A 27,534-nucleotide genomic window follows, 5' to 3' on the forward strand; every position below is an offset into this window, starting at 1 on the left:
GTTGTATCAAAGCAGCTTCACAGTAATAAATTAGAACAATACATCAATGTTTGTTTCTAGTGGAACGTCTACGTTTGGTAATGCTGATCAATAGTATCGTTGATTGATTAATTAAATTAAATATCCCCAAATATCCCCAACTGAGCAAGCCAAAGGCAACAGTGGCAAGGAACCGAAAAACTCCATCAGGTGACCTAATGGAGAAAAAAAAACCTTGGGAGAACCCGGGCTCAGTCGGGGGCCAGTTCTCCTCTGGCGTTTATGAAGTAGAGGTCGGATTTAACTGTAGGATTAAAAGTATTATATGAATGCCTGGCTGAAGAGATGCGTCTTTAATCTAGTTTTAAACTGGGAGAGCGAGTCTGAGCAACGAACAGTATCCGGAAGACTATTCCAGAGTTTTGGTGCTAAATGTGAAAATGCTCTCCCTCCTTTGGTGGATCTGGATATCCTAGGTATGACCAGAAGCCTCGAATTTAGTGATCTTAAAGAGCGCGATGGATTATAGGGCGATAGAAAATCCGTTAAATAGACTGGAGCTAAGCCGTTTAGGGCTTTATAAGTCAGTAGCAATACCTTGTAATTAATACGGGACTTTATAGGTAACCAATGTAGTGATGATAAAATTGGTGTTATATGATCATATTTTCTTGATCTAGTAAGAACTCTAGCGGCGGCATTTTGGACTAACTGTAGCTTGTTTATTGAGGATGCAGGACAACCGGCTAATAACGCATTACAGTAATCTAGTCTCGAGGTCATGAATGCATGAACTAACTTTTCTGCGTCAGAAACTGATAGCATATTACGTAGCTTAGCAATGTTTCTAAGGTGGAAAAAGGCTGTTCTTGTAACATATGAAATATGATTTTCAAAAGACAGGTTGCAGTCTTATATAACACCCAGGTCTTTTACTGTAGAGGATAAAGTAACAGGACATCCTACGATGTTAAAGTTGTATTGTAAGAGGTTTTGTGGGTGGTTTTTTGAACCGATAAGTAGTACCTCTGTCTTGTCTGGATTTAATAAAAGAAAATTGTGCGTCATCCAATCTTTTATATCTTTAACACACTCTGTCAATTTGGATAATTTAGCGTTTTCATCTGGCCGTGATGAAATATATATTTGAGTGTCATCAGCATAACAATGGAAACTAATTCCATGTTTCCTTATAATATTTCCAAGTGGCAGCATATATATTGAGAATAATAGAGGGCCTAACACAGATCCTTGCGGCACTCCATAGTTTACTGGAGTTATGATAGATTTTTCTCCATTTAAATAAACAAAATGGTAGCGGTCAGATAAATACGATCTAAACCAGCTTAATGCTTGTCCTTGAACACCAGTATAATTTTGTAGTCGATCTAAGAGTATTGTATGATCTATAGTATCGAACGCAGCACTAAGATCAAGTAAAACTAATATTGAGATACAGCCTTGGTCAGAAGCTAAGAGTAAATCATTTGTGATTTTAACGAGCGCAGTTTCAGTGCTATGATGCGGCCTGAACCCAGACTGAAACTTTTCATAGGTGTCATTTTCTTGTAAGAAAGAGCCCAGTTGGGCAGACACAACTTTTTCTAGTATTTTAGACATAAAAGGTAGATTTGAAATGGGTCTATAATTTACTAGATTATTCGGATCTAATTGTGGTTTCTTAATGAGAGGTTTTATAAATGCCAGTTTAAATGTTTTTGGAACATAACCTAAAGATAAAGACGAGTTAATAATATTGAGGAGAGGCTCTTCCACTACAGGTAACACTTCTTTCAATAGCTTAGTTGGTATAGGATCTAGTAAACATGTTGTTGTTTTAGATGAAGTAAAAAGTTTATTTAACTCTTTTTGTTCTATAGTTGTGAAGCACTGTAATTGTTCTTGCGGGGTGATAATTGAGGCTGAATTATAAGGCGCGATTGAGGATTGAACGTTTACAATTGTGGTTCTGATGTTTTCTATTTTCTCAGTGAAGAACTTCATGAAATCATTACTACTAAACTGTAATGGAATATTTTGTTCAGGAGACATCTGTTTATTTGTTAGTCTCGCCACGGTGTTAAATAAGAACTTAGGATTGTTATGGTTGTTTTCTATTAGTTTGCGGAGATGCTCAGCCCTGGCCGCTTTTAGGGCCTTTTTATAGCGTGACGTACTGTCTTTCCAAGCGATTCTAGACCTCTAAGTTGGTTTGTTTCCATTTACGCTCTAAATTACGGGTTTCTCTCTTTAGAACACGAGTAGTATTGTTGTACCATGGTGCTTTACTTTTCTCTCTGACCTTTTTTAATCTAATGGGCGCAACAATATCCAATGATCCAGAGAGAATGGTGCTCATAGTGCTAGTTAATTCCTCAAGTTCATCTGTTTGTTTGGGTTCACTGAGCAGCTGAGACAGATCCGATAAGCTGTTTGAAAAATTATCTATGGTGGATGGAAGGATTGTTCTGCCTAATCGATAACGCGGCGCAGCATGATATATTACAGGAGTATGTAATATGCAAGTTACCATGTAATGGTCAGTGACATCATCACTTTGTGGAATGATATCTATATCGGTTGGATCGGTTCCATGTGATATAATTAAATCGAGTGTATGATTAAAACGATGAGTCGGTCCGGTAATGTTTTGCTTGACCCCAAAGGAGTTTAATAAATCTGTAAATGCAGCCCCTAACGCATCATTTTGATTATCTACATGGATATTAAAATCTCCAACAATTAATGCTTTATCGAAGTTAACTAATAGGTCTGAGAGAAAATCTGCAAACTCTTTTAGGAAATCAGCGTAAGGCCCTGGTGGTCTGTATACGGTAGCCAAGGCTAAAGATAATAGGGATGTTTTTCGAACATCTAAGAGCGTAACATTTAGTACAAGTACTTCAAATGAAATAAACTTATAACCCGTTTTCTGAGTAACATTGAGAAAATCTCTATAGATTGTTGCAACACCGCCGCCACGACCATTCAGACGGGGCTCGTGCTTATAGGAGTATCCTGCTGGAGTAGACTCATTTAAACCAAAATAATCATTTGGTTTAAGCCAGGTTTCAGTAAGGCAAAGTACATCGAAGCTATTATCTGTGACTATTTCATTTACAATAACTGCCTTAGGTGTGAGTGATCTAATGTTTAGAAGACCTAAACATAACACGCAATTCTGACTTTATATCTCAGAATTCTGACTTTATAACACGCAATTGCGACTTTATATCATGCAATTCTGACTTTATATCTCCCAATTGCGTGATATAAAGTCAGAATTCTGAGATATAAAGTCAGAATGCTGAGATATAAAGTCAGAATGCTGAGATATAAAGTCAGAATGCTGAGATATAAAGTCAGAATTCTGAGATATAAAGTCAGAATTGCGTGATATAAAGTCGCAATTGCGAGAAAAAAAGTCAGAATTCTGACTTTATAACACGCAATTCTGACTTTATATCTCAGAATTCTGACTTTTATAACACGCAATTGCGACTTTAAAACACGCAATTCTGACTTTATATCTCGCAATTCTGAGAAATAAAGTCAGAATTGCGAGATGTAAACTCGCAATTGTGAGATAAAAAGTCGCAATTATCTTTTAAAATGTTTTATTCAGTGGCGGAAACAAGCTTCCATATTAATCAATGTCATCTGAAGTTTGGAATAAAGTAAAGAATCTAAACTAGTGAAACATTTCAGGATCAAGGATTTGTCTCCCGTTTCAAAGGATCTGTAGGCCTATAAAGGCCCGTTCACACCAAGAGGGTTGTGCCACCCGTCCCTTAAAATACGGAATCGTCCCGTATTTGAGAATAAAATATTTCCCCCGCGTCCAGCGCTGAAATGAAAGCGGATGCAAAAGTACAGACGAGAGTGGTAGGAATCAAATACTTAGCTTGAAAGTGTCAGCGTAAATGAATATAAAGCCAATTTGTCGGTGAGTGTTCTCTGTTGCGCACGGTGGCTTGTCAGATGTGCAGTGACAGACTGCCTCGGGAGAGCAACATTCCCGCAATGCCAGAGGTCACAGAAATCAAAGCACCGCCACACAGTTCTTCATACATCAGTCATCTCCTGAGGCAGATAGTGTAATGACAGTTTTTTAATCACCTCAGTAATTTTCTGATTGATTACATTAGATTTCATAGGCTGCCTATTTGTTCAGAAATAATGTTAAAAATGTCAATCATGTTATGGTATGATTGGTTGGTAACACTTTACAATAAGGTTCATTTATTAAACATTAGTTAATGTATTATTAACTAACATGAACTAACAATGAGTAATACATTTGTTACAGTATTAATCTTTGTTAATGTTAGTTAATAGAAATAAAGCTGTTCATGTTAGTTCACAGTGCATTAACTAATATTAACAAGATTTTTAAACAAGAAGTATTAGTAAATGTGGAAATTAACATTAACAAAGATGAACAAATGCTGTATAAGTGAAGTTCATTATTAGTTAATGTAAATTAATGTAGTTAACTAATGAACCTTATTGTAAAGTGTTACCGATTTGTTTATTGCGGTTAAGGTGTACAGTCAGACACATAAGCATTATTATAATAAGAGAGATATATTTAATAATAGAAATATAGTGCCTATGTGAAGCAAATAAACAACTTAACTCATGTAAATGATTGCATCCTTGAATGGGCTTGTCACGGGGCGAGTGAGCGAGAGACGAGGATTCAAGTGCAGAGGAGATTTAATTAACAAACACAGACAAAAATACAGAAAACTCAGAATTCAGATAATCAACAGACAGGAACATCAAAGACAGGTAACTCGGACAACGAACCAGCACAAGACTACAAACACAAGGAGGCTAAATAGGGGAACAAAGGAGGGTAACGAGACAGACAGGTGGGACAAATTAACCAATAATCAGATAACAAGATGGGAGGGGCTAGACAATAGACAGGAGAGCACATGGCACAAAACAACAAACACCCATGTGCAGCACAAGACAGAACAGACACGTGACATTACCCCCTCCTTAAGGAGCGGCTACCAGACGCTCCACTAGGGACGGGAGGGACAGACCAGGGCGGGACGGGAGGGACGGGAGGGACGGGGGGCCAGGTCCAAGAAGGGAAACAGAAACAGGGGGTAACAGACTCAAAGGGGCCAGGGTGACACAGACAGTACATCGGGGGAACAGGGCGAAGCAAACAGTCCATCGGGTGGCCGGGGCGAAACAAGCAGTACATCGGGTGGCCGGGGCGAAGCGAACAGACCGTCGGGTGGCCGGGGCGAAGCGAACAGACCGTCGGGTGGCCGGGGCGAAGCGAACAGACCGTCGGGCGGCCAGGGCGGAGACTTTCCCTCGGGCGGCCAGGGCGGAGACTTTCCCTCGGGCGGCCAGGGCGGAGACTTTCCCTCGGGCGGCCAGGGCGGAGACTTTCCCTCGGGCGGCCAGGGCGGAGACTTTCCCTCGGGCGGCCAGGGCGGAGACTTTCCCTCGGGCGGCCAGGGCGGAGACTTTCCCTCGGGCGGCCAGGGCGGAGACTTTCCCTCGGGCGGCCAGGGCGGAGACTTTCCCTCGGGCGGCCAGGGCGGAGACTTTCCCTCGGGCGGCCAGGGCGGAGACTTTCCCTCGGGCGGCCAGGGCGGAGACTTTCCCTCGGGCGGCCAGGGCGGAGACTTTCCCTCGGGCGGCCAGGGCGGAGACTTTCCCTCGGGCGGCCAGGGCGGAGACTTTCCCTCGGGCGGCCAGGGCGGAGACGACCCCTCGGGCGGCCAGGGCGCAGGAACTGGAACAGACGCCAACGGCTCAGGCACTGGAACTGGCACCACCGGCTCAGGCACTGGAACTGGCACCACCGGCTCAGGCACTGGAACTGGCACCACAGGCTCAGGCACTGGAACTGGCACCACAGGCTCAGGCACTGGAACTGGCACCACAGGCTCAGGCACTGGAACTGGCACCACAGGCTCAGGCACTGGAACTGGCACCACCGGCTCAGGCACTGGAACTGGCACCACCGGCTCAGGCACTGGAACTGGCACCACCGGCTCAGGCACTGGAACTGGCACCACCGGCTCAGGCACTGGAACTGGCACCACCAGCTCAGGCACTGGAACTGGCACCACAGGCTCCGGTTCAGGAACAGACAAAGACACAGACAAAGACACAGACAAAGACACAGACAAAGACACAGACAAAGACACAGACAAAGACACAGACACAGACACAGACACAGACAAAGACACAGACACAGACACAGGAACAGACACTGGCTCCGGCTCAGGAACAGGAACAGACACCACCGGCTCAGGAACAGGAACAGACACCACCGGCTCAGGAACAGGAACAGACACCACCGGCTCAGGAACAGGAACAGACACCACCGGCTCAGGCTCAGGAACAGACACCACCGGCTCAGGAACAGGAACAGACACCACCGGCTCAGGAACAGGAACAGACACCACCGGCTCAGGAACAGGAACAGACACCACCGGCTCAGGCTCAGGAACAGACACCACCGGCTCAGGCTCAGGAACAGACACCACCGGCTCAGGCTCAGGAACAGACACCACCGGCTCAGGCTCAGGAACAGACACCACCGGCTCAGGCTCAGGAACAGACACCACCGGCTCAGGCTCAGGAACAGACACCACCGGCTCAGGCTCAGGAACAGACACCACCGGCTCAGGCTCAGGAACAGACACAGGCTCGACGACGGCCATCTTGTCAGAGGACACAGGCTCGACAGGTGTGACGTGGACACTCTCGGCGGCGGCCATCTTGTCAGGGGACACAGGCTTGGCAGACGTGACGTGAACACTCGCGGCGGCGGCCATCTTGTCCGAAGACACAGGCTCGGCAGGCGTGACGTGAACAGGCTCGGCGGCGGCCATCTTGTCCGAAGACACAGGCTCGGCAGGCGTGACGTGAACAGTCTCTGTAGCGGCCATCTTGTCCGAAGACACAGGCCCGGCAGACGTGACGTGAACAGACTCGGCGGCGGCCATCTTGTCCGAAGACACAGGCCCGGCAGACGTGACGTGAACAGACTCGGCGGCGGCCATCTTGTCCGAAGACACAGGCTCGGCAGGCACCACCGGAACTGGGACCACCGGAACAATTATGGAGGGAACCCTTCTCCTCCTCCTGTGTCTTGAGACCACCGGAATTGGGACCACCGGACTCGGGACCACCGGAACTGGGACCACCGGAACTGGGACCACCGGAACTGGGACCACCGGAATAGTCACAGAGGAGGTCTTCCTTCTCCTCCTCCGTCTCCGGACCACCGGACCACCTCCTCCGATCTGATCACCGTCTGACATGGTGCTCTCCTCCTCCAAAGTCCTCTGAACACATCTGGAGAAATATTCAAATAGGGAAATGGAATTTCCCTTCTCCTCCTCTGAAGAAAAAATCTCGCTCCGCTGAATCCACATTTTGGCTGGTTCGTTCTGTCACGGGGCGAGTGAGCGAGAGACGAGGATTCAAGTGCAGAGGAGATTTAATTAACAAACACAGACAAAAATACAGAAAACTCAGAATTCAGATAATCAACAGACAGGAACATCAAAGACAGGTAACTCGGACAACGAACCAGCACAAGACTACAAACACAAGGAGGCTAAATAGGGGAACAAAGGAGGGTAACGAGACAGACAGGTGGGACAAATTAACCAATAATCAGATAACAAGATGGGAGGGGCTAGACAATAGACAGGAGAGCACATGGCACAAAACAACAAACACCCATGTGCAGCACAAGACAGAACAGACACGTGACAGGGCTACTGTAGAATTTTTATAATGCCCATGTTCAATCTTAATATTTTTATGAAAACATGTTTTAAGTTGTGATTTACCACCACTGGCACGTCATCAATATAGTGGAATAAAAACAACACCTTAGACTTTGTGGAAACGAGCGCCGGATACCTGAGGTAATACTACTCGCCATTTATTCCGAGGGTATGAACGATTGTTTTCCATATCCATTTTCTTGAAAAGGGGCTTGACTTGTCAAACAGTGGTGGATTTTTCTGGACCTCGGCGATTAACTTCTCCGCAATGTTGTCTGCCATTTTAAATGTGCAAGCCCTTAAATTAGAATGGATTCTGAACGGCTTTCAGTGTTTTATATGAAAAATAATCGTTCTGAAAGTGATCCCAAAGATATCGTTTCTCTATATCTTTATCGTTATAGCTGTGGTGTGAACTCTGCTATTCTTTGATATTGAGAACGATTTTTAGAACTATATCTTTATATTGTCCTTGGTGTGAATGGGCCTTACCGATCAGTTCAAATGATTAAAAAAAAAAAAAAGTGTATAGTAAAATGAATTATTGCAGTCAGGAGCATGAAATATTGTAGACAATAGTAATAGCACGCACTTGCATCAATTGCTGAAAAATAATACATTTAAGCAAAGTCAAGAGTTACATGCCCAACTATAGGGAACACTAATCACCGTAATGGAGCCGTCAACTACTTTTATACCATATGAAAGAAATAAAGTCAAAATGGTTTATTATAAGTGAACACAGTGATGATGTTTTTTTTTAAATTGTTTAATCCTCCTCTGGTGAGATCATTGACTTAATTTGCAGTTAATGTAATCTAAGGCTGGATGGCTGTGAGTCAGTTGTACTTCTCTTTTTTCCTGTTCTTCTTGTTCCATTTATCTTCAGAGATTCTGCTTGTTAACAGCAGGTGTTCATCACTAATGCTCAATCATCACTTGTAGAGTGAATCTATTTTATTTCACTAACTGCAACATTGCTCCAGTGTTACTCACTGCTCTATAGATTGGGACATATATGTAATCTGAGCAGTGATCGTTTAACACTGAAGATTTTGCTCTGCCAATAAACATGTAAACCGCATCATGCATTTTTCTTTGTTAAATAATTACTTAAAAGGAATTGGATAATTGTCTTAGTCTTTATTTAACTATGATGAACACACACTAAGGAATGTGAAATCTAACACATACACAAGTTTTGTTGTGGTCTTTCTGGGTTTAGTGTTAAAAACAAGTAAAACAATTATGATCTAACTTCAGTACAAGTGGTACAAAGTACCAAAATGTCACTATAGCTTCACTATAAAGAAAAGAAATCTAATTCGGATGGTCTCGTGTGGGTGTAACACTGTCAGTGCAATAGAAAGAACAGGTCTTTTTGCAACTCCCTTCATCAGGTATTTTAAATGCATCATCAAGCAATCCAGTATTTCAGGATCTCTGTACACCACCTGATGGGAAAACTCTGACTTGGATTTATCCGTCTCGGAAGTACGCGTGTTTTGACGTGAGTCTGGACAGATACATAAGGAGTGAAGAGGAAACAATCTGGAGCACATCGTATCATCACTGACAGAGACCTGACACACACTGATCCTGATGGCTCCCGTTGTGATCCTCATCGGCTTTCTGCTGGCTACAATGAGCTGCTTAACCACAGGTAACGTTCACATCAGCTGCACTGTTTCTATGTCAGTTTTTGATATCGTTTTCATCTGTAAATTATGCTTCAGGTTATCTGGTTATCAAAAGTGTGCAATTTAATTCTATTAGTGTAAAACATCCAGAAATATTTCCTTTTCTTCTTAAGAGGTGTAACTGCATCTTGCTTTAGACAGAGCTCTGTGGCTCTATACTGATCTGTTCATTAGTGAGAGATTTTCAGTTTTCGTTTAGCAATTTTGCTCTAACAATCCAACAAGTGTGATGAGAGATTGCGATGACACTGCAGTCCGTGCCACTGTAATTGATATTGTATTTATTGAAAGATGAATTCTGAATCTTCTCATACACAACAACGTTCTTGACATTTTCACTTTCTCTATAGCTTTGAATATCACAACTGCAAACCCTACTGGAAACCATCCAATCAACTCCACTGCAAACCCTACTGGAAACCATCCAATCAACTCCACTGCAAACTCCACTGGAAACCATCCAATCAACATCACTGCAAACCGTCCAACCAACTCCACTGCAAACACTCCAATCAACCCCAACTCCACTGCAAACACTCCAATCAACCCCAACTCCACTGCAAACACTCCAATCAACCCCAACTCCACTGCAAACACTCCAATCAACCCCAACTCCACTGCAAACACTCCAATCAACCCCAACTCCACTGCAAACACTCCAATCATCTCCACAGCAAACACTCCAATCAACCCCAACTCCACTGCAAACCCTCAATTCAACTCCACTGCAAACACTCCAACCAACATCACTGCAAACACTCCAATCAACCCCAACTCCACTGCAAACCCTCAATTCAACTCCACTGCAGATCCACCCAAAGGTAGCTCATCTGTGTGTTTGTGTGTGTACTAGGAATATGTAGGCCAAGTTTACTATCACTGTTGCAACCAAAAAATAGTGAAAAAATTGTGGAAACAGTGATAAATTTCTTTTTTTCAGGATTCTTTGATGAATCAAAAATTCAAAAGATAAGCATTTACTTGAAACAGAAGTGTATGTATGTGTGTGTGTGTGTGTGTGTGTGTGTGTGTGTGTGTGTGTGTGTGTGTGTGTGTGTGTGTGTGTGTGTGTGTGTGTGTGTGTGTGTGTTTGTTCCACAGTGCCAGTTAGTGTTCATTACATTTCATTTGTTTCACTATAGTGATGTTTGTCTGACAGGTAGTTGTGCGAATCCAGATCTGTGCTGTTCTGGATTGAATAGCAGCTGTCACCGCTTGAACTGTTTTTGTGACGTTGCTTGTCTGAGAATTGGCGACTGCTGCCCTGATTTCAAGCCCACCTGCCTCACAGGTATTCAGAAACATTTATACTGGAAATCTGATTCATCTGTGCTGAAATGAATCAACAGCCACTTGAACTAGTCGCAGTAATCAGATTGTGTTCTACTCTACAGTATATGCATGATTAATGTACTTTGAGTGAGGTACAAAACAAAATAATACTGCACATATACTGAGAAATCTCACAAAATCTTTATCTCTTTTCCCCTTTTACAGTCCATAACAGCTCCAACGGCACTAAACCAAACAACACTTTGACACTGACAGGTATATTTTATATTTCTTTATTTTCTATAAATATTATTTATCATGTGATTCTATATAATAATTCTAAATTCTCTAAATATTAAAATATGCATTGGATGTCAAATGTTGCAATGACCTCTTTGTAACTGATCATTATAATTATTTTATAGAAGCAAACAAGTTAGATCCTTTATTTACTGTATGTGACCACTTTAAATTCTTGTAATTTATGAGACTGTCAGCAGAATCAGTCATATTATCAGTGATGGAACATCTTGATGTTGTTTTTCCACCATATTCAACAACCAGTTTTTGGGCATCAAACATAAATATGCATAACATGACATGAAAATGTTAGTAAATGCATCCAGTGTCTGTAATATATTGGAGTTATGTTACTAACTGTATTGAGGATGGATTCAGCATCTAACATGTCATGTGCACTTCTATAGGAACATGTTCAAAGCCGACTCTGTGCTGCAGTGGCCTAAACTACACCTGTTTCAGTGGCTGTTTTTGTGACGAGGTCTGTAAACAGCTCAATGACTGCTGTCCCGACCTCAACAGCACATGCAGTAAGAACCCACATACACAGATACAGAGATGTTTACACGTTGTTTAATGGGCTAATTTCAATCAGAAGCTTTTTATGAGCTGAAGTATGTTGAGAGATTGAGATGATTGTGATGATTCTGTTTTGATCAATGTTTCATGCAGTGTATTCAGTATCAATAATGTATTTATTGCAGATACAACAACATTCATGACATTTGTTACTTTCTCTATAGCTTTCAATACCACAACTGCAGCCCCTCCATTAGACCCCACTGCAGACCCTCCATTCTTCACCCCTATAAACCCTCCATTCTTCACCACTACAGCTTCACCTGAAGGTAATTTGTTTTTGAATGAACATGTAGGTCAAGTTTTACCATCACTGCTGCAACTGAGAGGCAGTGAAACCTGAAATCACTTCTAAGTGTTTTGGTATTTTGCAGATGTTCTCTCAATCCTCGCTAATCTGGATGTTGAGGTTTTGGCGGAGGAGTCGTCCACTGAAGAAGAGCGTCAGGCTGCACTGCGTCAGGTGAGCGGAGCGATTCAGTTCACACACTTACTCTACACTCTTAATGTACTTAAGTGTGCTGGTGATGGGAAAGTACTTACTTTTAAGTATTTCAAACCAAAGTTTGCCAGTATTTTAACAGAATAAATAGCATTAGCATCAAGCTAAATTCATAAAACTTTTTACAATAAACGGTTGCAGCTTCATCCTCACAGTCGCTCTACAATCGAGTTGATAGCGAACAGGGCTGCGTTCAGCCCAGACAAAACGTTGCACAACGTTTTTTAAACAGAAACGGTGATGCGTTGAACACACTGTTCTGATGATGCAAGAGTTGCAACTATGGCAGCTGAGAAGGCCATTCTTTGTGAAGAATTTTCGGAGCCTGATGAAGTCGGTATAAATATGTGTTTAATACCACAAAAATATGCCCGATGTTACAGTTACTGCACTTGCCGCCCAGAACAAAAGAGAACATCCCAATCGAGTGAAGGGATTGCTGAAACTGAAATGCAGCACACATCTTACCTAATTCAGACTAAAACACATCTATTTAGCCTCACATACTGACTTTATTTGTAGTTCATACTGTTTTAATACCCTGTATTTTCTTTCTCATTTTTAGGAAAAGCACTTAATTACCATTGTTTATTTCTATACCAAATGTCAGACACTTGCAATGAAGCTAAAAATATAAACAACTACATCATTATGTTGATATCCTATATTTTTACAATAAAACTTACGACAAACATGTCTTCTAATATCCTCAGTTGTTGCGTATACTGAGCTGCATCGAACACATTTGTAAATGACCTTCCTTGAACCCATTGTGCGAGTTCACTTTAATACGCGTGCTTTATGTTGCTGCTGATTGGACTGCAGTTCTGACACACCCACCAAACAAGAGAAAACGTATCTCAAACCCCGTTGCACACATCTGGAAACCGTAGCAAAACGTTGCGCACCGCTTTGAACTTGAACGTGCCCCAGGTGTGACATCACGTCCCTTTAGGCCCCAAAGTGATTCAATAGAGCTGGTAAGTCCCGCCCATCCGTAAAACCCCAAGTGGACCTCTAGGTTGAAAAATCGTCAATGCAAGTGAATAGGAGAAAATAATTATTTTCTGGTCCCGTTTGAATTGTGCCATGAATGTGAGCATATGTTGTCCACTTGGGGTTAGCGGAAGGGGCGGGACTTACCAGCTCTATTGGCTGAAAGAACTTTTATAGGGTTTCCATGTTGTGCCTGATCAGAAATCCACTATTGCGTATTGTTTTTGTCCTGAACCATAAAAGTACATACTTTCCAAATGTAAATTGGGACGCAGCTTTGTGCTCTTCTTCTGCACCTGCTGTTTTCTCACTCCCTGTCATCTTGTTTCTCAGGTTGCCGCTTTGCTGGAGAGTTACTTAAGAGCGTATAATAATGACATCTACTCTTTTGAGGTCACGAGAATTGAGCCAGTATCATCATCATCATCATCACTACCATGTGACTGAGTCAGAAATCAGCCGAGAGGAACAAACATGTATAAATCCTCATCAAAAACAATGCATTTGCTAACACTTATGCATTAAAACATGTTTTAATCTTACACAAAAGCATTGTATTTGTGTCAATGAAACTTATGGAAACAAATTGTAAGGATACTTATTTCAAATTATTTAAATGTTCTTGTTCCTCCTTCATTTGCATAGACGGGAATCCTACCGTTTTACTATTGTCATATACTGTAGTAAAACGAGATTATAATTGTCATTCTTGTGTATTTCCTGGTCATCCAGTAGTCAGTGTGTTTCCTGCTGCTTTGTTCTGTAGATGTTGTATCTCTCACCGCCCTCTGCAACTATTCTATTGTTACCATAATAACACTTTTCACATTTTTGCCATCGACGTCAATGGTGATTTTTACTCAGATGTCAACTATCCAGTTTTGAAAAGTGGGTATTCCAGTTGTGACTAGTCTACATTTTTATATACTAGGAGTTAGTAATTATGCACTTGAACTTATTTTTCAGATAGAAGTACCAATTATTACATACTAGTATTTATTTATAGATACTAGTTCTTATTCATTAGATACACTTACCAATTAAATAGATAGCCTAGTACTTCTGGATTAGATACTAGTACTTATTTCAACTGTTACTTGTCAGATTTTTTTATTTTACTAGTAAGATTTTTAAATTGAACTCAGTGGCCATTGTGACTAGTCATGACGAGTACAAAAGCAGTTGTGACTGGTATAAGAACAAAAGATAGTGTCTCATAAATAAGTACAAGTACCTAATGAATAACAACTAGTATCTAGGTACTAGTAGGCTATCTAATTAGTGTTTAATAAATAAGTATCAGTATCTAATGCATACTTAGCCGAAAAATATTTTAGAAAAATATATAATATCAATTCAAAAATTAATAGACTACTATTATTTATTAAGTTGGAGATGTTTTCAACCTCATAAGGAATTAGTGAGAATGTTTTGGAGATAACTTCTTTCGAACACATCATTACATAAACATGAGTACCTCTCTATCATCCAATCAGAGTTCACATGGTAATAAAATAGATTAACATATTGAATGAAATTGATTGTAAATAACTGGCTTTGTATGTTAGCTTATCTTGTTAATTGGTTAGCATGAAAACACATGGAAAGATATATGTTTAATAAGACAGTTATTGTTTTTGTCATACTGTACAATATTTTAAAGACTTGATTGTTTGGATTTGATTGTTGGCAGTTAAGTAGATCCAGAAACCAGTTCATGCACACCAGCCACAAAACCCACCAAACAACTACAATACACACGACATCCACCCCAGGAGATTGTGCCTCTTTGGAGAGTATTTATAAATCCTTAAAATAAAAAAGATATATGAATATTAATCTGCATCTGAGAATGCAAATACTATCTGTGACAAAGGCCTACTCAAAATATGTTTCAGCTATTTGAAGACTAGAAATTGCTACAGTTTGTGAATTTATATGAGTATAGCTCTTTGATAGTAAAAAAGGTTTATGTTGCACTTATAATGTTAATAAAAAGCAACACACTAAAAATTATGTGTCTATGCTTTCCTTCTTTTCTAACATCAAATATAACAAAAAAAAAAAACCTCACCATCCTGTACAAAAGAGAAGAATTGGCATTACAGTACAGACTGGCTCTTTCGGCATTATCTTGAACATTGTATAAGGATTAATTTCATGTGTCCTCATAGAACGGAAGCGAAGCTCTCGGGAGCGCCTAACTGTCACCACAGATATCATATAATAAAGGCTAGATGTCTCGTGCGCGCTGCCTTCCAATGGAGGTCGACGTCCGCACGTGGCGGCCATCTTGCCACAGGCAGCTCGCTCACTCGTAACATTGTGTTTTAATCGGTTTTAATGCTGCATGTACTTTTTAAATAACCAGAACTTGCTCAATTTTCTACCGATTTTCAAACGGGTTGGTTTGTTATAAACGTCAGAGATGTAGTTATGACACAGACACTGCATATGAATAATTATAAACATGGTCATCAATCATTCGGAATTATAGCCACGTTAATAACGTTTGTAAGAAACCAAACCGTTTGTAAATCCGTCAAGATTTCAGCAAGATAAGAGTATTTGTGTTCGTGCTGATCACTCACCTAACATCAGGTACCACAGAGCCCGCCAGAAAGCCTGCCTGTGACAAGATGGCCGCCGGTGATGCCGTTCGAGACTCCGCCGTAAGACATCTAGCCTTATATGGATATCTATGACTGTCACATCCTTTTGATTTTCCCGGCAAAAACGTCCCGAATCCTTCACATATAAATCAGTCTACGGGCTTTCATAGACAACCTTGGAAGTCGAGGAAGGTCTAATTTAATTAATTAATTAAATAATTGTTTTTTTAAGGAGTCATCGGATGCAAAATTCACTTTTATGGTGTTTGCATATAAATGTGTCTTTGCAGTGTGTGGACACAACCACCATACAATGAAACGAAATCCATTCACTCCTTTTTTTAATCCTCAAAAAGCCTAAACACTCAATAGTGAAGTTTAATCAAATTTTCTGAGATATAAGATGTCATATTGCTCATGCTCCGCCCACAACCACTGACAGACTGTCCCGTATTAGCATAAATCATAAAAGCATTAATGTATGAAAGTCCTTACATATTAGCCCCTTTAAAGAAAGAAACACAAAGATGTGAGGTTTTTGTTGTATGACTCCGGAAATTACTTTTATTTTGTAATTGTTTCACAGTTATTCCTGAAATCACTAACCCATTATTCAGTATGACTAATTAATCTTTCAAATTCAAACAATTATAGTGTGAATTCACAAAACACTTAAAAAAAAAAATCTCGAATTTAAAATGAATAATTGTTACACAGAAGTCAAAGAACTGTTTCAATTTCATGTTTTATAAAAAGTGAAAATGAAATGAAAAATAATGTACAAGCATTTACTGTATAAAACAAACAAACAATAATTTAGCACTAGCTGCTCATGTCTATAAAAGTTTATAAAATAGTTAAATATTAACTTAATACGCGTCCCAGCATCTAAAGTCTGATCATATTAGATCTGGTTTGATAAAGAAATTTTTCATTCAAACATCCAGTTAACAAGGACCTGAAGTCGTATTAAATACAGTCAAATGAACTTATTTGGACATCTCTCTGACCCAGCAGAAGTTTAGTGTTAAAAATCTGTATTATTATATCTATTATTTTAAAATATTAAGTACTTTTAATGGATCCCGTGCATCAGTTTGCACTTTAGCACCCACAAGTCTTTATCATGTATTTTTCATGTCATCCTTATGCAGAAGTTTCGATTTGGAAGCTCAAATTTAAGGCCACATTGTTTGGTGTCTTTGGATTCAGATTTCTTGTCCCGTGTGCAACATGATCTAGAACGATCGACTCGCAGCATCAGTGTCACATTCCCACGTCCTCCTCAAACTCAACTAGAGAGTCCAGTAGATGTGAAGGTCAGCGAATGTGGAGATGTTTTCCCCATCACCTTATTTCCCGTACCCAACAGTCTCTGTGTTCTGTGCTGATGATGTTCACCTGTGTCTCAGTTCCCTCTCGTCTTGCTGGAGATCCAGTTTAAGTATTTTGTGACACGTGTGTAAACGCCGGGTGTGTCTTTCTTCCCGCAACCGTCGCCCCAGCTGATCAAACCCATCAGAGTCATTCTGCCGTTCTTCGGACACACGAGAGGACCTCCGGAATCTCCCTAAAGAAACACCAGGAGAAACTGATCAATCAACATGCACAAACATTTCACACACTGTTTAGGAGGAAAATTAGCCTTTGGCTAAATCTGGTTACAATTACATACAATGCATGTAAAAATTGTACATGGTCCCTTGATAAAATAAAATAAAACCTGTTTAGGATGACTAGTAGGGGTGTGCAATACTGACAAAAAAAACACATCTCTATATTTTCATGGATTTTATCGATATTTTGATGAGTGTGTTTATTGTGTTGGTACTTTGGCAGGTTTATGACTGCCGTTCCCAAAGCTTTTGATATTCTTCATATTCTATGTGGTGGTCAGTTCGCAGCAGCGACACAGATTATCTTTTCCAGTACGTTTACATTGATTTGTACCTTTTATGGGCATTTTTACCTATATAAAGCCATTTTAAATGAATGCATCATCATCAAATGTATGCATAATTAAAGCCATTCTAAGCTAATTAAATCTAAGGATCATCTTTTGTGTCAAATAATTATATTTAATGGATAAATTCAATTATAACAATAAGACTCAATAGGGCTGTTACCAATCAAATGAGATCAGTATCAACAAAATTCATCACAGGAAACACTGAAGTGGCATTTAGATGCATTTACACAGACTGTTACAAATGCATGCACTGCATTGTGTTTTAAACATAAAACGTTGAATATTGTTATTTGAAATGATTAAAAAAATGAAAAGATATTTAAAATGAAATTAAAACAGCCAGTAGGTGGCAGCAAGTGACTGTTAATGAGTGATTCATTTAAATGGCTGATTCATTATTATGTCTTAGTGAGTGACTCATTGAATCGTTCATTCAGTGATGAAACACTGTGAGTTGCTCAGAGATGCAAAACAGTCCTGTGGTTTTGTCTGGAGCTATTTTTGTCGGTGAAATAGTGCAAAAACAGGCAATATTGTGTCTAAAATGTAAGCCACTTAATATTAACTTCTTGTTCATTGAACTGTTGTATAAAATCAAATAAAATCAAAATCACATTTGTATTCATGCTGATATTTGGAGAAAAAAAATGCGCACTACTCTAACCTACTAGACTACATCACGTATTGTAAGTGTGTGTTTTTGTAAAGTGAGGGACGTAACTTGATAATGTCAGATCGCACATCATTGAAGCAACAAGCACGAGGTTATCGTCGGCCATGTAAACTGCACAGCCCTAATGACTAGCATGTGCTGAGTGTGGCGTTACCTTGCAGGCGTCGTCCAGGCCGCGCGTGTCTCCGGCACACAGCATGTTCGAGGTGACCAGACGACCGGCCAGCTTCTCCGGCACACACTGATCCTGCGGCCACAACCGCACCATACCACGCTTAATCCTCTCAGAGTAAAACGGAGAAACTGAGAGAGACAACCACAGAAGGAAAGAGGACAATTATTATACAATACCTCAGTGTTATTTAGGCAATCAAAAAGCATCTAAAGCCTTGTTTAACAGTTAAAATATCTAAAAATGCTTCAAGCAAGATATATTTACTTGAGAAGCAGCACTAGATACAGTATGTGGACTATATGTGACGTAATAATGTGAACAAAATCCGAAACGAGTCCTTTTCTGAGCTTGGTTTCAATAGCTGTTTTTGGACTAACAAGGAAGTTCTAATACCCCTTTAATGTATTAACTAACATGAACTAATAATGAACAATACATTTGTGACCATATTTATCAATCTTTGTTAACGTTAGTTTAAGAAACTACATTCATGTCAGCTCAGGTCCATTAAATAATATTAACAGATACAGTCAGTAGTGGCCAAAAGTGACGTCCGGAGGGGATATTTGTTTTTAATGACTCTACAAGTTAGATTAAACCATCAAAATATAAGAAAAAATATTGTACATTTTTTAAATATTTTAAATGTGAGGGAAAAACAAAACATTAAACTTGGTTAAGGTTTTTATCTAACAAAATTACTGTTCAAAAAAATGGTAAAATAAGCTACAGTTTTTATATTACTATGCAAAAAAAAAATGCATAGAAAAACAAAAAGCTCTAAGGAAAAAGCATACATTGACTACAACACAATCTGTTATTAATATTTCATTGGTTCTCTCGTTTTTGCATGTGTTCATAATTTCTTGTCCCACAATGTGTCATGTTTCATTGCATTATTTCCACAAATAAAACAATCCACTCCAAGCACAACTACAAAATATGATTACACAATCAAATTTTATAAAATTTTAATAATATTTGAATAAAGGATGAAGATTTCCTAGGCCGGACATCACTTTTGGCCAATACAGTACTCTTTTTTTATTTTAATAATATATTGAAATTAACATTAACAAGGATTAATGCTTTAGAAGTATTTTCCATTGATTGTTCTAATGTAGTTAATCTGCCAGTGCAAATCTTAAATTAAAGACACAATCTCTGCCCACAAGTGGTAATATTGTGTGCAGTGTTACTTCTCAAGTACATTTATCTCGTTTGAGGGATTTTTAGATGGACAAGAAGTCTAAACAGACCCTTTAAAATGCATTATTAAGAAGTTATTTCATGCAGTGAGATATGTAACTCTGGCTGGTAATGAATCTTACACTCTTCCTCTTTCCCGTATCCAGAGATCTCGCACTCCGTCCAATCCGGTAAAACCAAGTTAGGTTCTGGCAAACATGCCGGCAGAACTTCAGGAGAGTGGATCGCACAGATGCCGTACTCGCTCTTCAACTTCAGCAAAGCTAAAGACACAAACTCAAAATTACTTACAATTGAAATTAACTGTTTAAAACCTTATAAATACGGCAATGATGACAAAGTTGCATGATATGATAGTATGTTCTACCGTTTATTATATTCTAACTGTTGCAAAGCATGTGGGGAAAAAAAACTATTACCAAAACTTTTTAAAATTAGACAATAGATTATAGACAATAAATATTTCTATTTCAAATAAATGCTGTTTTTTTTTTACTCTCTATTCATTAAAGAATCCTGAAAAATAAAATGTATCACGGTTTCCACAAACATATGAACTGTTTTCGACATTCATAATAATCATAAATGTGTCTTGATCATCAAATCCTCATATTAGAGTGATTTCTGAAGGATCATGTGACACTGAAGACTGGAGTAATGATGCTGAACATTCAGCTTTGATCACAGGAATAAATTACACTTTACTATATATTCACATAGAAAACAGATATTTAAAATCGCAATAATATTTCACAATATTATTGTTTTTCCTGTATTTTTGACTAAATAAATGCAGCCTTGGTGAGCAGAAGAGACTCTTTCAGCAATGTTTTAAAAATCTTACAGAACGGTAGTGTATTAAACCAAATAAATCAAAATATATAAAATCATAAAATAAGTTAAATATATATATAAAAATATAATAAATTGATGGAAACCCTAAAAAGCACTTGATGGGTCTGAAACTCATGAGGTTTATTAAATCAGTCTAAAAACTGTTCTATTTGTTACTACTTTTCATTCTCTATGTTCATCCAGTAGCCTAATTTGATTACAGTATTGTTGTAGGAAGAAAACAGCCCTTAACAAATAGTGAAGGAGTGAAATAGTGATTATTTAATATAAATGATTTGAAATAGTGAAATGTCCCCCGTCACAGCGACACCAGCGGACTGTGGGCTGATGATGATCTTGATAATCATTAGGAGAAAGAGAATGTTTGTGTAAGTCTCACCGATATCATTGTCGTACGTCTCGTCGTCGTACTGCTCGTGGATCCAGTATTTCTCCACATCGAAGATCTGCTCGCTGCTGGAGTTCTGGAGCCTGAAGGTCCGACCCAGAACCACCCGAAGACGCTTCTCCTCAAACCTGAACACAGATGACACAAGTCAAGCTATAACACCCAAACTACACCATGTTTTACTTGTTTTCAGTTCAAATATTGAAATGTCTTTAAAGCGAAATACAATCAAATTTAAGGCTTTTAAAGACCTTTTTTTAAGAAAGGGGGAGAGATCTCTCTACACTGATCTCACTATGTGTGTAAGAGTGTGTAGTCACGCCTTCATTTGCTAGGCTTGGTAAATGTTTTTATACATGTGTGTTTTTGATTATAACTGTGAAGCACTTTGGGCGACAATGTTGCTATTAAATGTGCTATATAAATAAATAAAAGTTGAAATTGAAGTTGAAAATTACTCGACAGCAGTAAAACAGAACCACACACACACACACACACACACCAGGCACGGCGCCAGGATTCTAGTTTTGGATGTGCCAGACCAATTGTGGATGGGCCTTAAATTAAAAACGTTATCAAATCACTGTTTAACCTAATAAAAATGACTGACTAATATACTGTTATATTATCCGTGCTTAAATAATAGAGATTTTAATAGCTTGATGCTCTTTAAATATTTTGTTGCACTGTAAAAAGTTTCGGCTGTGCTTTAGCGCATCTCTCTATAGACCGAAGGCCTACAGACTGTAAAAGTGGTCAGAAATCTAATATTTCCCCAAAACATAGTTTAGTTCTGCTCGTATAACATGAAGCCGAATATTTCACAATTCTGTTTAACTGTTTTAAGTTTTCAACAATACAGATCAACAACACTGCCCGACAGTTTCAATCAAATCCGGTCATAAGTGGCAATAGACCTGTTTGACGATTTCATACAACATTCATTTCTTTCGATTTCATTAACAACAGACTGAGCTTGGCTTAGAAGATGCATTAACATGTAGCCTATAGGCAACTACGAGATAATAATACAATAGGCCACCGCCAATTCACGGTCATCCACGAAGATTAACATCCGATCCCGAACCTCACTGTCTGCTGAACTTGCGCAGAAACATCAAAATAGACATAACCAGCTTTTTAAAATGGTTTTGAAAACTCGACTGGTGCTCGGTGACGTCACCTCGCCCCATACGATCCACAACGAGACGTATTTAGAGCTTGATTAAATAAATGCTTCGTTTATAATAGGGAGGACGTCTTAAGCTATGAAACTTTGAAAACTAAACATTTAGACTATTTTAGCACAAATTATGAGCTTATTTGCCAATTTTTTTATAATTCTTGACAAAATTAAAATATACTAAAAGTTTTTTTTGTTTTTGTTTTTTTTTTAAGAAAACTTTTGGGTGGGCCTGTTGAAAAGTGGGTGGTCCTAGGCCGGTGTGCCTGACACACACACACACGATACAAGTTGAGTGGACACACACACCTCTGCTGGAAGCAGTGACACACACACACACACACCTCTGCTGGAAGCAGTGAGCAGCGGAGAGGATCCAGCAGGAGTCGATGAGGACGCCTCCACACAGAAAGTTGTAGGACTGAGCGCGTGGAAGATACACCGTGATGGCGGCCTGCCACGGCTGCTCTCGGATATCACTGGCCTGACCTCCTCGAATCCTGAACATGGGCAGAGCGTTTGAAGGAGCTTCGAGGCGCTGACCGCAGGAACCTGAGCGGGAAAGTGTGGGGAAACTCTTAGGCCACATAAACACACACTGCAGCAAAACTCAGCGGTCCCGTTCTGAACACTCATAGATCAGTCATTTACTGGAGTCAGTTTCTGCACAACTGCTTGTTAATGCCATGTTTAAACGTGTCTCTCCTCTGTGTGCGCATTTGTGTTGCCAGATCTTGCTAAGGAAAAAACAAGAACAAGCCTATAATAAAACTAAATAAATTCAAATGCTACAATTTTCTGTCATAATCATTTGTTAACAAACAAGAATTCATTACTTTAATGAGCTCATTGTTTGTGCCTCAAATTATTACATTGTTTAAATGCATTTTTTCTATAAATTATTGAATTGTTTAATACATTTTTAGCTAACTGTGATTTGTATATGTATAAATTTTATAAATCTAAATTGTAATGTGGACATTTTCTGTAAAGCTGCTTTGAAATGATGTGTATTACGACGCTGTACAAATAAATGTGAATTAAATTAAATTAAATTAAATTGAAGAAGACCCAAAACACTTAAAATAAGTGGACATGGCAACACTTCAAGAGAACGCTCTGTGAGGAAGCCTTACAAACGTAAAACTCAGGAGCGAGACGTGTTCTGTACACACACAATGATTGTTTTCACGCGAGACGGTAAAATACCACCCAGAACACCCTAGTGTCACTTTAGCATGAGCAAAAAGCACTCGTTTTCTTTATAAAACTGTATTAGTTTAGTTATCTTTCATCGTCTCACCTTGATTGTTGGTAGTTGCAGGGGCTCGTGGTCCCAGTGTGGTCCCAGTTTTCCTCGCTGTGAAGGAACACAAACATGGATCACAACACACACATGGGGAACAGCGCTCTCAGACCAAAACGTTTCGTCAGGTAGTCTTTCATTGCATTCACATAGGATTCTCCGAAAGGAATCCAATCAAATTGAATAATAATAATAATTATTGTTGTTGACAGTAGTAACATTTTTATTTATATTGTTTATTATTATTTTAACTCTAAATATAAAAATTAAGACAGAAATATATTGCTGTTATAAATTGCAATTGTCCTGTAAAATACAATTAAAAAACCATGATTATAATAATACATTTTGTGTACACTACTAATATTTATGAGCTTTAAACACTTAAAATCCTCAAGCTTCAAACTTCTGTCCACAAAAATATTCAAAATGATACAAATGCAGACCCTGAAATACTCTAAAGGCTCGTTCACACCAAGAACGATCACAATAACTGTGATGATAAATATATAGTTCTAAAAATCGCTCTATATAGAAAAGAATAGCAGTCTGAACCACAACTATAATGACACCGCCTCACTAAAATCATATATGTGACCACAAAACCAGTCACAAGGGTCAATTTTTTGAAATTGAGATTTATACATGAATAAATAATCTTTCAATTGATGTATGGTTTTGTTATGATAGGACAATATTTGGTCGAGATACAACTATTGTAAATCTGGAATCTGAGGGTGCAAAAAAATCCAAACATTGAGAAAATCTCCTTTAAAGTTGTTCATTTATGTTGGCGATTGTGCAGCATTCACTCACAAAAACACATGTTTTATATATTTACGGTAGGAAATTCACTAAATATCTTCATGGAACATGATCTTTACTTAATATCCTCATGATTTTCGGCATAAAAGAAAAATCAATAATTTTGACCCATACAATGTATTGTTGGCTATCGCCACAGATATCCCCGTGCGACTCGAGACTGGTGACGTGATCCAGGCTCACATATATGGAATCACTTTCAGAATAATTTCTTCCAGCTGATGAATGATTAAAACATTGACAGCCAATTATAATCAAAAGATTTAAAGATTTAGAATCAAAAAGATTTAAAGAGCTTGAGCATTTAAAGCGACAGACGACAAAACTGCAGCGCTACAGAGCGATGTCGTCCGCTAGTGTGGACTGTTGTCATTCTTGTGTGAACGGGCCTCAAGACTAAACACTGAACCGCATCTGTTAGTCATGTGATGTAGATCAGTGTCTAATGTACAGATGTCACTGCAGACTTACGGCACTTGGGGACGTCACAGAGCTCCCAGGTCAACTTAGAGCCTTTATACACGTGACACCAGGGGCCGAGGTCACCGTCCGGGTTCCTGCGCGTGAGAACAGCCAGACAGTTACAGTACAAACAATCCTGACATGTGTAATACATGCAACATGAAACTGTAGTACAGTGGGAGCATAATGTGCATGTTAGGTTTCTGAAGAAAAGCATGCCGGTGTGAGAAAGGCTTCAGATGTGTGTTGTGCAGGTGTGTGTTGTGCAGGTGTGTGTTGTGCAGGTGTGTGTTGTGCAGGTGTGTGTTGTGCAGGTGTGTGTTGTGCAGGTGTGTGTTGTGCAGGTGTGTGTTGTGCAGGTGTGTGTTGTGCAGCCGGGTGAGAAAGGCTTCAGGTGTGTGTTGTGCAGCCGGCGTGAGAAAGGCTTCAGGTGTGTGTTGTGCAGCCGGCGTGAGAAAGGCTTCAGGTGTGTGTTGTGCAGCCGGCGTGAGAAAGGCTTCAGGTGTGTGTTGTGCAGCCGGCGTGAGAAAGGCTTCAGGTGTGTGTTGTGCAGCCGGCGTGAGAAAGGCTTCAGGTGTGTGTTGTGCAGCCGGCGTGAGAAAGGCTTCAGGTGTGTGTTGTGCAGCCGGCGTGAGAAAGGCTTCAGGTGTGTGTTGTGCAGCCGGGTGAGAAAGGCTTCAGGTGTGTGTTGTGCAGCCGGGTGAGAAAGGCTTCAGGTGTGTGTTGTGCAGCCGGGTGAGAAAGGCTTCAGGTGTGTGTTGTGCAGCCGGCGTGAGAAAGGCTTCAGGTGTGTGTTGTGCAGCCGGCGTGAGAAAGGCTTCAGGTGTGTGTTGTGCAGCCGGCGTGAGAAAGGCTTCAGGTGTGTGTTGTGCAGCCGGCGTGAGAAAGGCTTCAGGTGTGTGTTGTGCAGCCGGGTGAGAAAGGCTTCAGGTGTGTGTTGTGCAGCCGGGTGAGAAAGGCTTCAGGTGTGTGTTGTGCAGCCGGGTGAGAAAGGCTTCAGGTGTGTGTTGTGCAGCCGGGTGAGAAAGGCTTCAGGTGTGTGTTGTGCAGCCGGGTGAGAAAGGCTTCAGGTGTGTGTTGTGCAGCCGGGTGAGAAAGGCTTCAGGTGTGTGTTGTGCAGGTGTGTGTTTTGCAGGTGTGTGTTGTTGTGTGTGTCCTCGTACCTGCAGAAGCTGTGGCTGCCGATGCCCGTCTCTCCGGCGTCGGATCTCCACGCGTTGTAGAACTTATGAGACACTGCGGGCGAATCCCACGGCAGACACTTCAGCCCACTGCGTGTGACGGCTTTCGTCCCTCTGTAGGACCGTCCTGATTCTCGAGCGCACTCCAGATACGGGTCTGTTGCCAAAACAAAACAGTAACATTTATTTATACAGCGCTTTTTACCATACAGATTCAGTTTCAAAGCAGCTTTACAGAGATAACAGGAAAATAATGCAGCAAAGTTTGTGTTTAGAAGAAAATAGCGTCTCTGTGCGGTGCTGCAGATCCCACTGTAAGTGTGTGTGTGTGTGTGTGTACCTGTGATGCAGGTCGGAACGGAGCAGAACTCCCATGAGATCTGAGCCTTTTTATACACATAACACCAGGGTTTAGTGTCTCCGTCTGGATTCCTGAGGAAGAAAACACAACCCAAACACTGTCATTACTCACCAGGACACAATGCAGCTAAATGCAATACGTCATTGATTTTAGTTTTTGATTTAAAAGCATGGTGACATCTATTTGGGAACTGCACAGAAGAGCAATAAGATCAGATCCAGTAATGTCTGACTGATGATGAATGAAGAGCGTGTGTACCTGCAGTGGTTGTGGTTTCCCAGTCCCAGTGTGTTCGCCTCCACTCTCCTGGCTGTGAACTTCTTTCCTCGGAGTGAGCTGGAGTTCCAGTTGATACACTCCAGGCCTGACGTGCTGATGCTCCAGGTGCCGCGGTAGCCTGACCCCTGACCCCTCGAACATCGCTCACCTTTGTCTGAACACATGCAGAGCTTCAGCTACAGCACAAGCATCTGGGCAAACGGTTTTGACCGTAATAAAAGATGAGCGCTTAGTTAAACTGCGCTAGGTACCTTTATGTTTACATGCACTAATTTTATTTAGTGATTTAGAAATTTAATTTGGATAAAACTCAGTCAGATCCATTGAGGCATTTCGTTTTAGTCTGACTGAACCATCAATTCGACGTAAACTTAAATGTATGTAGATGAGTCTAGTGCAAACGTTAAACAGAACGAGCTAACTCTATTGAGTTGTAGAAATATCTCTTCTTATGACTAGCACATACTTTTTCATGTACAAGATCAAAATGTGTTTATTGATGGATTTACACAGAAATTAATTCAGCTTTCAAGACTCCAAAGAGAATCTCAATAGTTTAGTTACACTATTAGTTATAATTTTACTAGAAACAAACAATACTAGTAACATTAAGTTATACTAGATATACTAATTGTACTATCAACTAACAATACTAAAAGGTTATACTAGTTATAATCATTTTACAAGTAACTCACAAAACAAAAATAGTAAGTTATACTAGTAATAATAATTTCACTAGTAACTAACAATACTAAAAAATAGTAAGTTTTACTAATTATAATAATTTTACTAGTAACTAACAATACTAAAAAAAATTGTAAGTTAGTAATAATAATTTTACTAACAACTAACAATACTAAAAGGTTATACTAGTTATAATAATTTTACAATTAACTCACAATACAAAAAATAGTAAGTTATACTAGTAATAATAATTTTACTAGTAA

The 27,534-nt window shown here is 39.8% G+C and overlaps 2 protein-coding genes across 4 annotated transcripts in view; one reads left to right on the top strand and one right to left on the bottom strand.

Annotated features, from left to right (window-relative positions):
* The first annotated feature begins 7,716 nt into the window (after positions 1-7,716).
* On the top strand, positions 7,717-13,945 carry LOC308680270 (uncharacterized protein). The gene is made up of 9 exons (XM_081348300.1): positions 7,717-7,901; positions 9,161-9,423; positions 9,811-10,281; positions 10,620-10,751; positions 10,958-11,008; positions 11,440-11,562; positions 11,776-11,880; positions 11,986-12,074; positions 13,443-13,945. Exons 2-9 carry the CDS (start codon positions 9,363-9,365, stop codon positions 13,554-13,556), a joined length of 1,146 nt encoding a protein of 381 aa, XP_081204426.1. The 5' UTR covers positions 7,717-7,901; positions 9,161-9,362; the 3' UTR covers positions 13,557-13,945.
* Positions 13,946-16,263: 2,318 nt separating this feature from the next.
* The window catches only part of plat (plasminogen activator, tissue), a 22,706-nt gene continuing 11,435 nt past the window's right edge, over positions 16,264-27,534 (bottom strand). For 2 of the 3 annotated variants that reach the window (XM_081348762.1, XM_081348763.1), the window contains exons 6-15: positions 26,567-26,741; positions 26,288-26,379; positions 25,930-26,104; positions 24,776-24,861; positions 23,477-23,533; positions 22,518-22,725; positions 20,982-21,118; positions 19,870-20,010; positions 18,518-18,666; positions 16,264-17,291 (exon numbers count right to left, since the gene is read on the bottom strand). In XM_081348762.1, the coding sequence (XP_081204888.1) occupies positions 17,130-17,291; positions 18,518-18,666; positions 19,870-20,010; positions 20,982-21,118; positions 22,518-22,725; positions 23,477-23,533; positions 24,776-24,861; positions 25,930-26,104; positions 26,288-26,379; positions 26,567-26,741 (1,382 nt within the window). In that variant the 3' untranslated portion in view covers positions 16,264-17,129. The remainder of the gene's footprint in view (positions 17,292-18,517; positions 18,667-19,869; positions 20,011-20,981; positions 21,119-22,517; positions 22,726-23,476; positions 23,534-24,775; positions 24,862-25,929; positions 26,105-26,287; positions 26,380-26,566; positions 26,742-27,534) is intronic. The other variant, XM_081348764.1, reaches the window with a different exon arrangement.

Source organism: Scardinius erythrophthalmus, assembly GCF_964197995.2.
Source record: "Scardinius erythrophthalmus genome assembly, chromosome: 20".
NCBI lineage: Eukaryota > Metazoa > Chordata > Actinopteri > Cypriniformes > Leuciscidae > Scardinius > Scardinius erythrophthalmus.